Source organism: Mus caroli, unplaced genomic scaffold (genome assembly GCF_978045245.1).
Source record: "Mus caroli unplaced genomic scaffold, Mus_caroli_1 scaffold_18, whole genome shotgun sequence".
Taxonomy (NCBI): Eukaryota; Metazoa; Chordata; class Mammalia; order Rodentia; family Muridae; genus Mus; species Mus caroli.
The window spans coordinates 9,395,272-9,407,832 of NW_028227273.1; the positions used below are offsets into that span (position 1 = coordinate 9,395,272).

Genomic DNA, 12,561 nt, shown 5'->3' on the forward strand with positions numbered 1-12,561 from the left:
AGATTAAGAATGCTATTCTTGAACAAAATTGTTTCCATATTGTAGTAATCTGAATGAGAATGGCTCCCATAGGCTCCTATATCTGAATGCTTGGTCTGGAGTTAGTGGAAGTGCTTGGGAAGACTTAGACTGTGTGGCCTTGCTGGAGGACGTGTGTTACTGGGAGTGGGCTTTGAGGTTTCAAAGGCCCACTCCAGGTCTATTGTCTCTTTCCTGCTTGCTGCCTGCAGACCAGAACATAAAGTTATCAGCTACTACCCACTGCCATGCATGTCTGCTTGTCTGCTTCCTGTCATAATGATCAAGGATAACCCTCTAAAACAATAAGCAAGTCCCCAAGTAAATGCTTTCTTTCATAAAAGTTGTCTTGGTCATGGTGTCTCTTTACAATGGTAGACTAATAATTAAGAGACATACAAATATTTTTAAAATGTTTATAAAACAGATAATACTGGCCCTTCCTTCTCCTTCCTCTCTCTGTCTTGCTTGTCTTTTTCTTGTTCACACACACACACACATACGCACACACCCCTATTGGGGGGATGGAGAAAGAGAGAAACAGAGTAGGGGGAACCCAAAGCAATGCTGTAAAAGAAAGGTATGAGGAATTTTTCTGGACTTCCATTTTCTCACCTGGTCTGTCATTAGTGTTTCTTTCCCAAGACAGTGTTAGCAGTTGAGGCAGTAAGACAGGACAATTCATTGCTGTAGACTGTCATTTGTATCAAGGGATATTTACCATGTCCATTCCCCCAGTATTAAAAATAACCTTTAGTCACCATGACAACTGAACAAAAATGTCTTATACAATTACAGACAGGGTATAGAGGTAGACATCTGGTCTACCTCTGCTTGGGACAGCTTGTTAGGTTATCCTATAGTCTTTTCTATCTCTAATGTGGGCTTTTTATTAAATCATACCAGTGATGGCTGAGATGCAGACTAGAAGCTAATCAGAATTATTCTCTTATTGATATGATTCTCCTGAATCCACTGTGGGGATAGGCCTCAAGCCAAATGTCCTAGGGACAGGCAGAGGACAGCCACAGATTTACCTCTGCTTTTTCAGTTTACTAATCTGAGCAATAATCTCAGGAAAAGAAAATGGGTTTATCCAAGTATGATCTGTGCTCCAGATACATGTGAATCAACTGAGGGCATTTTTTAGATGTCAGATTCAAGAGTCCCAACTCTGGGGAATTGCTCAGTTAGGATTGAGTGAGACCTGGGAAATTGCTCTTTAAAAATAAGTGCCTTGGGCTGGTGAGATGGCTCAGCGGGTAAGAGCAATGACTGCTCTTCTAAAGGTCCTGAGTTCAAATCCCAGCCACCACATGGTGGCTCACAACCATCTGTAATGAGATCTGATGCCCTCTTCTTGTGTGTCTAAAGACAGCTACAGTGTACTTACATATAAATAAATAAATAAATAAATAAATAAATAAATCTTTTAAAAAAAAGTGCCCTGAGGAATTTTCATGGAGATGGGTCATGGACAACTTTGGAAAGCACTGCCCCAGAAGGCCTCTATCTATACAGCTTTAAATCGAGATTGTTCTTTAGCTACAAGTCTTGGCTTTAGTTCCAAGCATCAGATTTATTTCCAAAGGCGAGTGTTAAAGAGCGTGTCATTTTAGGGAAGTAAAAGTAACTACTGGTTCCTAGGACTCAAAGCCCAGGTCGTGCAGATGCTCAGTACTTACTCTGCCGCTGAGGTACACTGTCCAGCTTCGAGACTTTATTGAAAACATTTCCCTCAGCTAGAAGAGGTTAGAAGTATCATAGAAAACGAAAGAGGGATGTCATGTAAATAGATTCCTTGTGAGATTAGTTAAACAGCTTGTCAATTTTTATCACGACGTGAAATTCTCTTATATTTCTATACAATGAGTAAGACTTAGAGACAGGGCAAAGGGTGTAAAATTAGGTCTTGATGACATTTTTACCATACAAGAAGAACAAACTGCTGACAGCAGAGAACTACCTGTAAGTCAGGTCTCAGTTTTTAAAGAAGTATATGACATCTATAACTTACAGGAGGATATAGCAGATGGTGTACGTGTGTGTATATGTGTATGCCATTATTTGGTTGTTGTTGAGATGGGGTCTTTCACTAGCCTGGAATCCACCAGAGGTAGGCTAGGCTGGCTGGCCAGTGAGCCGCAGAGATCTGCCTATCTCTGCTTCTAAAGTGTTGAGGTTATGGGTACTTATATGAATTCTGGAGATCAAATTCAGGTCCTGGTGCTTAAGGGTGAATAGTTTATGAATGAGTTATTTCTGCTGCCTAGATCTAGCTTTAATGAATGGAAGCCTTCAGAGCTGTGAAGCACTGCAGAACCTAACAAGAAGCTCAGAGAGAAGCTTCATTCCTGGGGTCCTCGGGAGGTTTCCAGAGTAGCTGAAGAGCTGTCACTCGGGGTGTGTGGCCCAGAAAGCTCTAAGGATGGCCCTGGTCCCAAAGTTTGGAATCTTATTCCAACTTAATGCTTAAACATTTCTGGACTGATTTAAAATCTCACCACAGCAGAACAAAACAAAAACAAACAAGGAAAACCTGGTGTGTGTGTGTGTGAGGGCGTGGGGGCCCACAAGCCTTTGATCCCAGCACTCGGGAGGTAGAGGAAGGTGGATTTCTGAGTCCAAGGCCAGCCTAGTCTATAAAGTGAGTTCCAGGATAGTCAGGGATACACAAAGAAACCCTGTCTCGGGGGTGGGGGGACCCAAACCAAACCAACCAACCAACCAACCAAACAAACAAACAAACAAGTAATTAAAACCTGATCCTAGCTGTGTTTGTCTAGAATTTAGCTGAGATAAACTCACTTCAGTCCAAAAGGAAGGCCAGCTTATCTAACATTTAGGCCCCCATGTTGGTGAGCAGTATATTCTGCATTATTTGGAGAAGGTAGATCTTGGAAAGAAAGGTAGCAATGACTTAATTACATTTCATCTCAAACATCTATGATTCCTTGACAATGGTAGCTGATAAGTGACAACAGCATACTACACAGGTGCTAATGGACTGGAGATTACACGAATGTGCCATTTGCCAGAGAAGATTATTGCATTTGGGGGTTTTAATTCCTGTTTCAGATGTATATACTTTCATGTACACCATGTTATTAATATCGGAATCTTGTTATGTCTTGACACTATTAACATACTATCATGTACAGGATAGTAGAATAAAAGGTATTCTCATCTAGAACTGTGGAAGCATGATATATAGATGATTCATAAAGGGGTGTCTCAGGACTGGTGAGATGGCTCAGTGGGTATAAAGCACCTACTGTGCACACCTGACCATCTGAGTTCAATGCCCAGAGCATAGGTAAAAAAGTGAAACTCATTGGCACACATCTGTAGCCAGAGCTATGGGACCCTAAGGGCTTTTCCAGTCCCACACCCTTCTTACAGCTTCCCCCTCCTACCCGGGGTCAAGGCTAGGCCAAGTTCCATTCTCCACCCACAAGAACATTCTTGAGTAAAAAATTCTCAGAAAACCCGCAGAATGTAGTGACTGATAGTTACCTGACCCTCTGGAAAGTCCCAGGTAGAGTTCAATTGTGTGTCATGATCTGCCTATGCTTGCTAGCCAATAGATTTAAAGGCCAATATGCTTAGCCAATAAGTTTGAACTGTAACCTTGCAGATGTAACCTGTGCCCCTAAAATGTATAAAATCTGCTTGTATTAGCCATTCAGGGGTTGCCTTCTAGTCACTCGCCTTGAGGGACTAATTGAAGGTCGATCCTGACTGGATGGAAAAATAAACCTCTTGTGTTTGCATTGATCTGCATCTTGGTATCTTACTGGAGGCGTCTCAAAGTAAGTACCACTGACCGAGGGTTGGGGTGTTATAGAGCATTCTACTATGAGATAGCATGTAGAGACAGATGAACTACCCTGAAGCTTGAGGGTCAGCTAGGATTGGCATGGTAGACCTAACAGAGAAGACCTTGTATCTGCAAAGTAGAATGAGAGAACCAACTTCCAAGAGTTGTTTTCTGACCTTCACATGCATGCAGTGGCATGTGTGACCCTGCAGTCAACACACACACACACACACACACACACACACACACACACACACAGCCCAGCACATTAAAACCACTAAGACACTATGATCAAGTGACTAGAATGCAGATATAGTTTACTGCTAAAGCCTGTTAATAGACATAGGTGTTGGTGAAAAGAGAAAAGCAATTTGATTATCTCATCATATGCTTCAGAGACATTTGCTAAAGTTCCAGATTTATTCAGAATAAAATCTCAAAACAGAAATTGATGAATAAATACCCCAATTCAGAGGCTGCAGCATGCTTGATGGTGAAGTATTAGAGGTTTCCCAATGCAGTCACTCCGTAATCATCATGCTGACTGTTCTAATCAAATGAAATTATACAAGGGATAAAAAAAACCTACCCAGGCAGTGGTGGCACACACCTTTAGTCCAAGAACTCAGGAGGCAGATGGATCTCTGAGTTAGAGGCCAGCCTGGTCTACAGATTAAGTTCTAGGACAACCAGGGCTACAGGGAGAAATCCCATTTTAAGGAAAAGAGAAATCAGAAAACTGAAAGTGTCATTACTACAAGACTAAATACGAGTCACATTCCATACAGAACCCAATAACCTTTATGTCTCTCTATCTGCAACTGAATATAACTAGTTAGGAAATACAGTGTTTGAGTGAAACAAAGTGATTCACAAACTCAGCACTTGGGAGGTGGAGCAGAAGGTCGGAAGTTCAAGGTCATCGCTGCGGAGATAGTGAATTCAAGGGCTCTTTGATGTGCTGTCTTAAGCGGATGAGTAGGAAGAATGAATGAAAAGAAGGGAAGGAGGGAAAATACGATCCATCACAATGGAAGCAGAGAGTTTATTTAAAGGCCCAACAAAAGTCTCCAGAAATAAAACGAGCAAGCGAAGTGGAAATGCCACTGAGCCATCTTAGAAAGAAAGCAGCTCACTTTTCAACAGAAGATGTAGTGTTTAAATGTCAAGCTTCCTCCAAACTCTTCTAATCACAATGAAAATGCCAATATCATAAAATTGCCATCAAAATTTCTAAAAAATCACAGAAAGGAAGAATAAAAATCAAGGGGCTGTTCTTAATGCTTATAAAAATGCTCGACTAGGTTAGGGTGAGCCACACCAAGTCCTCTTCTGAGAATTGTTGCCCATGTGTAGCCTAGGAACAGATGCGCCTCATTGGAGCATCTGTCAGCCAGGGGACAAGCCTGGTGTCCTTGCTAAGGTGCTTTGTTTTATGAGACAGAGTCCCTCACTTGGAGCTCACAGATATGATAAACTGATTGGCTAGTGGGCCCCAGAGAGCTGCCAGTCCTGACTGCCCCAGCGCTGGGATTATAAGAGCATGGCTTGGCTAAGCAGTGGCGTTTTAAGCCTTTAATCCCAGCACTCAGGAGCAGAGGCAGATAAATCTCTGCAGGTTTGAGGCCAGTGTGGTCTACAGAGCAAGTTTCAGGACAGCCAGGGCTGCACAGAGAAACAGAGACTTGTTGTTTGTACAACAAACAAACAAACAAACCAAAACACCCCCCACCCCCAACCAAAACCAACCAACCAAGCAAACAGAACAGGCTTCCACACCCGGACAGTTTCACAGCAGCTCTGAGGATCAAAGCAGCATCTTGTGCTTATTAACCAAGCGCTTTACCAACTGAGCTCTCCACAGGCCTGGGGTGGTGGCGCACGCCTTTAATCCCAGCACTTGGGAGGCAGAGGCAGGCGGATTTCTGAGTTCGAGGCCAGCCTGGTCTACAGCCTGAGTTCCAGGACAGCCAGGGCTATACAGAGAAACCCTGTCTCAAAAACCAAACCAAACCAAACAAACAACAATAAAAAAAAAAAAAAAACAAGAAAAAACTGAATTTTGAAAAGAGGGAAGAGCTGTCTCTTCAGACCAGAAGACCTTTCCTTGAAATGCAGAAGTCTGTCATACATATCTGATTATTAGCATACCAGCTGGTCCATTTCTTTGTATGAGATTCTGATCTTAGAAAACAGTAGAGATCAGAAAGTTCAAAGAAGCAATGCAAAGGCTAACCTCGAAGAAAAGATGAGGCTTTGTTAATTTACTGCGGTTTAGGAGTGCCCCTAAAAAACTGTCCCCAAATGTTAGTCTTGCTTTTCCTCATTAAAAAAAGGACTGCATCAAAATTGGGTAACATTCCTGGGGACGCTGCCATCAAGGTAAAACAGAATAGTAGCAAGGACCAGGGTTCTTCCACAAACTCAGCAAGCAAGCAGAAAGAACTGTACATGGTAATTTCATTTTCTTGTATACCAGATAGCAAGGGGAGACTTGGGAGCCTACCATTTCTAGAATTGCACCTCTCAAGATTCTGTTGCCCTAGTTTTAGGAAAACTCACTAACAGGTGGATTTTATCAGAAAATTCCCTAAAGAGCCCTCAGCTTGCATATCTCGGTTACCTTCTACTAACCTTCCTCTTCAAGCTGACAAAGAGCAGATAAATGCCTACTCACACTGTCAGTTTGTCTACAGACACTGCACATGCCAGCCCGAGAAGCCGTCCTGAAATGAAAGTCGCTATCTGATGTCGGAGCTGCTGTCGGACTCTCTGGGGCTTGACTTTTCTTCCAGGAAAAATGATTCAGTTCCCTAAACCATATGGATCCACATCTTTCAAATGCAGACCCAAAAGCTCCCAAGCTCTGTGGAGCACCAACACCAATTGCTTTAGGGGATGAAAAACAAAAACAAAACCAGAATCCTTGTCTTCGAGACAATCAGCTGCCTCCCTCCCTAGAATGTCAACTGCAAGAGGGCTCTGACTTCAGATTTTGTGGGTGCCACATCCCGGGGTGTCACAGCACGGAGAAAACAGAAAGGGATCAAAATTCCTATCAGCAAAGGAACAGACCAAGAAGCACAGAGGCAGCAGCACTTTAGCACCAACAGTGTGCACTTTGTTCCACTGAGGTACCAGTCTGAGACCAATAGCAGTTGAGAGAATGGATAGGAGAGATGGCTCAGCGGTTAAGAGCACTGGCTGCTCTTCCAGAGGTCCATGAGTTCAATTCCCAGCAACCACATGGTGGCTTACAACCATCTGTAATGGGATCCGATGGCTTTTTTTTTTCTGGTCTGTCTGAAGAAGGCTACAGTGTAATTATCTACATAAAATAAATAAATAAATCTTCGGGGTGGACAGAGGGAAATGGGCGCTGAGTGGTTCCAAAGGATGGATTCAGATGGCCGAGTAGTGGATGAGATTGACATATTGTGGTAAGAATGGTAAGATGCCGTGGCCCACCGAGTGGTACCCACTGAAGGTCTGTGTGCTCAGGTTTGGTCCCCAGTATGATAATGGTAGTAGGGCCTGAAGTGGGAGGCTTTAGGTGCTGGATGTGCCTTCGAAGGACAACATGGGACCCAGGACCTCCCTCTTCCTGACCAAGAGGTGAGCAAACACGTCTTGCCATGTGCTTCCCACCCTTGCTGTCTGGCTCAACAGTCGGGGGCCCAAAGCAGTGTAATCACCCAGAAAGGCAAGATGAGGATAAACCTTTTCCTCTGTCTAAGTCAACTGTCGTATGTCTTTTGTGATAGTCCCATCACATCTGTCCTGTGACGGAGGAGGAGGCGGGTCAGAGGGCTGGGAAAAAGTAGCTGGATCCAAATCAATCTCTAAAGGGAACAGACTACGGGCAGGCATGGATCTTAGACAGAGAGAGTGACTGGACTACTGGCTGGCCCTGGTGTCTCCCGCACAGGTAAAAAGAACCTCTAAAACCAAGTCGAACAGTCTACAAAAACCTGTCGTTTAATGAAGAATAATAAAAGCGGCAGCTTCAATTCAGTGACAACTTTCAAATAAATACAATTTTTTTTTTCTTAAGGGAAATTTACTTTTACCACCACCGTGGGGCTAGTTTAACAATTCTGAAATTGTAACTTTTCGCTAATATTAACCAGAGAATGACGGTATTTGCTGATTCTGGAAGACCCGGAAAAAAAAAACAAAAAAAAACCGCAGACGTCAAAGCTCCGAGTGGCTCTTTGTTGAGTGTCGCAGTTTTGAAGACAGCTTCAGATAAACCCAACAATTGCGCTGCTGTAAATACCTTTGCTCTTTCATAAATTTCTCGCTATATTTAGAAGTACAGCTGCCTTTGTTCACCGACTGCTCCAACTGCTCCATATTTAGATTCCCAAAGGTGTACCTTGGGCTCATTTGATAGCTGAATGAAAAGCTTCGTGGCTGGATGAACAGGGGAGCTCTCAGATGGCTGTGCTGAGATCTTGGAGATGTGTTATACAGAGCCCTTCGTGTGTGTGTGTGTGTGTGTGTGTGTGTATCCCTGACTAGCCATCGCTAAGGTTCCCACCTTCACAAGCACAGTGACATTGGTTAAACTGGATTTAGAGGCAGCAAGAGGATTTGATATATAATAGTTGTTCTTAAAAAAAAAAAAAAAAAAAAAAAGGCTGGGTATGGTGGTGCACTTGGGAGGCAGAGGCAGGCAGGTCTCTATGAGTTCAAGCCCACTATGGTTTACAGAGTGAATTCTAAGAGGGCCAGGGAGACATAATGAGACTGTTTCAAAAACAAACCAAAGTTCTGGTGGACAAGGAAAGCAGGACAGGTGTCCTACAAGGCTAAATGAAGGACCTGTCAGCCCCTCCCTTGCAAAAGGTCGCCACCAGCAGGTACTAGGGATGCGTTTACAGTCATAGGATTCTCTAAAACATGAGTTCTCAACCTGTGGGTCATAAGCTATGCAAGCCCCCTTTCGTGGGGGCCGCCTATCAGATATTTACATTACAAGTCGTAACAGTAGCAAAACTACAGTTATGAAGTAGCAACAAGAGTAATTTTAGGGTTGGGTGACACCATCACTTGAGCAACTGTACTTAAAGGGTTGGGAAGGCTGAGAACCACTGCTCTGAAGTCACTCATGCTCCTGATGGGAGACCTCAGAATCCACAGAGCCCCAGCCTGTCCATGTGTAAGATGCAGGGAGAAATCAGGAGGGAGGAAGACTGTTGGTTCCTGTGCTGGTCAGCTCCCCGTACTGTGACAAACGCCTGAGAGTATTAACCTAGAAAGAGGGAGGCCTTTGCTTATGGGTCCACAGGCTTCAGCCCATGGCCAGCCGGCCCACTGCTTTTTGACGCTGTGGTGAAGCCGTCTATAGAGCTGGAGTGTGTGACAGAGGAAGCAACTCAACAGGAAGCAAGCAGGGTGAGGTAGATCCAAGACTGAGCTTATTATTGGCCCCGTATCTTAAAGCTCCCCCCACCTCCCAATAGCAGCACCACAGGCTGTGTGGTCCGTGCCTTCCGCAGGCCAGAGGCTGAAGGACACTTACTCAAACCACAGCATGGACTAGGGACACCAAGTGAGGGAGTCAGGGCATGGGTCGCCTGTCAGACTTCTGGGCAGCTTCCTAGTCCTTGCTAAAACCCGGATTTCCTAGGCTCACAGCTCCGAGATAACGACTTCCCTTTCAGCTTTTCCATCTCCTGTGCAAATGAAGTCACGGGGAACATTCAGCCGTTACAAACTTCACATCAGGCTTTGAAGTGCTCTTTAATAGCAGAAATATTTGGCTCACGTGTGGGCTTTGTAGCTATGGTAAATACCTCTTCGTTATCTGTCGCTGCTGTTATTCTACACCTCCAATTTGGGAGAACTTCTGCATATGCACCGAGGCGCTAGAAAAGAACACTGAACTGTATCTGAGCTCTTTTGTGAGTGGGTTCCTTTTATTTCTTCTCTCACGGAACTAATACGTTCACCGCATTGTCCTGGTTATGGCTGGGAAGGCAATGGGCACTGAGGGGCGCTGACTACAGTGACAGTGGCTGGTGGCTTTGCTTTCTTAGCTGCCGGAGGTTAAGTGGTCAGGCAGCTCCTTACTGGCCTTTCAGTAAGATCACGCTCACTGAGTCATTGCTTGCACACCTCTCATTTGTGTGTGTGTGTGTGTGTGTGTGTGTGTGCATGTAATAGAGGCTACAGGCCAATGTTGAGTGTTCTCTACCTTTTATGAGACTGAACCCTGGAGCTCACCTGATTGGCTAGATTGGCTAACTGTCAACGCCCAGAGACAGTCCTGTCTCCACCTCTGCTGAGCTAGGACTCCAGGCACATGCCACTGAACCATTTTTTTTTGTTTCTTTGTCTTAACATGGGTGCTAGGGATTTGAGCTCAGGTCCCCAAGTTTTCAACAAAAACTTTATCGACTGAGTCACTGTCCAGGCCCTGTTTCCTGGCAATGCTTTAGAAGACTTGGAATAAAAATGTTCTGACTTTTTACAAAAGAGGAAAGTGACCACAATTAGTCTGTGATAAAGGTAGAAAAAGAAAAGAAAAGAAAACAAAACAAAACAAAAGACCCTCATTAGGGAATCCTGTATCATTATTGAAATGCAGTCTTATGTCTTTATGACCTACCATGTGCCAGAATAATATATTTAGAAGCAGTATTTCTGTAAAGGGTCATGTTTGAACAAAGGCCAGGCACTGAGCATTTAGGATCTGCCCTGTGCTAAACAGTAACATTTTACTTCTTTATGTTACCTGACTATTTTATGAAATGATAACAGAAAATTCTATTGCACTCCCCGAGTTAAACACTTGACACTTTTATTCCTTTAAAATGCAACATTTTAGAAGTCTAGATATGTTTATTAATTAGTGATTATTAACACTCAGTAAACAACATTATGTCTTGTAAAAACACAATTTCACTGCACAGCGTGAAGCTGGGGTCTATTATTCCCTGATTCCATATGCTGAAATACACTCAAATGGTCACAAATGACCTTAAGCATTAAATAAATGTAAATGAGAACAACATAGAAAATGCACTTTTGATTGATAACTAAAAGACCAGGTTGGAAGGCATGCGACAAAATGAAGTCCTGTCCAGAAGGAGATGGCTGTGCATGGCATGGAGGAAGGGCTCCCCTATGTCTCCCTCCCTCCCTCCCGAGCACTGAAATTCCGGAGCCCTGCCTTCGTGCCCAGCATCACGTTGGGTTTTATCCATTGTGTCTGGTACCCAACTGTTTTTCTCAAACTAAGCAGTCAGGGTAGGCAAATGTCCTCAATGTGAAGAAGCCTTAAAACACCAAAGGATGACAGAGCGGTAGAGAAGGATGCAGTGACTCCAAATGGGATTGTTACTGTAACAAAACCCGTAGTTAAACACACAAAGGGAAAATGACAAGAAACAGCCATTTCACGTGGAAAGCACTCAAGGAGGCTATTCCCCTCCTAGGTCAACCGGCCACAGGGTGGGATTGCACACTGTGACTCTGCTCACAGAAAGCAGTGCTCCCCCAGCTTGGAAGAGAAGGAGCAGAAAGGGACTGGACACCCCCAGACTGTGAAAACCATCGCTAGATGAAGGTGTTTCAGCCTTGGCGGTGTTGGTGTCCTGGGGCAGGTGCTTCTAGGGCATAGAGGAACCTGTTTGTTGTGTTTTGAAGGCTGGTAGGAGAATTCTCTACCATTGGACATCAGGACCAGTAGAAACCAGTAGTGAGAGTGTTTGCTCTGACCCCATGTCCAAAGGACAATAACAACAGCAACGACGACGACGATAAAAAACATTCCCGGCGACTGCCGGAATCCTCTAGGGTGCAAAGCTGCCCGTGTTGAGGACCACAGAAATAAAGCCATTTAAGAAGGCTGATTTAAGCTGGGCTTTTCCCAACCTCGTACTGAATAATCTTAGCTACGAAGCGACCCTAACTCAGTGTATAATATACTATATTGAGTGTTCTATACTATTTATCTTTTTGGTGTTCTCATCTATTGAAAGGAGTGTCTGTTGGCCTGCCTCACGGGAGTCTGACAAGATTAAATGGAATGGTACCCGTGAACTGCCTGACACACAGAAAGTGCTCAATGAATGTTATTTAGTATTTATTGTATCGTTATTAGTCATCCATAGCACCAAGAAAGCAGTTTCAACTGGGACGCAGAGTTATCTTACCGGCTTGATATTTCCGGAGTCTTAAACACGCCGGCCTTCTTATTGCATGCGATGATGCTGTCCACATCTACAGGGCGGCACGGTTAAGAAAACTTCTGCAGCAATTATCGACTGACTACAAGAAAGAACCTACAAAGCCTTTGCCTTCCTATCACAATGGGATCAGCATAAGGAAGAGAGAGGAGCTGTCAAAGCTCTGCCGTGAGATGCTAACTTACCGCTGGCGATGTCTTCTCGTTCCCTGGCTTGCAATTTTCCCACCTGTGGAAGGACCATCTAAGTAACATCAAGGCGGAGCCCAGAGGACAAATGCTGGAGGGCACTGTTGGGGAGCATGAGGTGCTGTGCTACTTCCCAGGTGTGTGTGTGTGGGGGTGTCCACCAGTCCCCTAGGAGGGCAAGGCCAGCCTCTGCTGACTTCCTGGGCACCTAAGTGCTTGTTGGGGGAGAGGTGAGTTTCAGGGACAGTGTTGGGAGGAGGCACAGAGAGGGGTGGAGAGATGCTTGGAGCATCTTTGGGAGAAAATGCAACAGGGAAGAAGAAAGTCAACCTAGCAA

At 44.3% G+C, this 12,561-nt stretch overlaps 1 protein-coding gene across 6 annotated transcripts in view; it reads right to left on the reverse strand.

Moving 5' to 3' along the window:
- The window catches only part of Camkmt (calmodulin-lysine N-methyltransferase), a 372,590-nt gene that overhangs the window by 44,659 nt on the left and 315,370 nt on the right, over window positions 1-12,561 (reverse strand). For 4 of the 6 annotated variants that reach the window (XM_085832973.1, XM_085832974.1, XM_029471134.2 and 1 more), the window contains one exon: window positions 12,004-12,070. The exons of the other annotated variants lie outside the window; for them this stretch is intronic. In XM_085832973.1, the coding sequence (XP_085689099.1) occupies window positions 12,004-12,070 (67 nt within the window). The remainder of the gene's footprint in view (window positions 1-12,003; window positions 12,071-12,561) is intronic. 6 annotated transcript variants of the gene reach the window in all.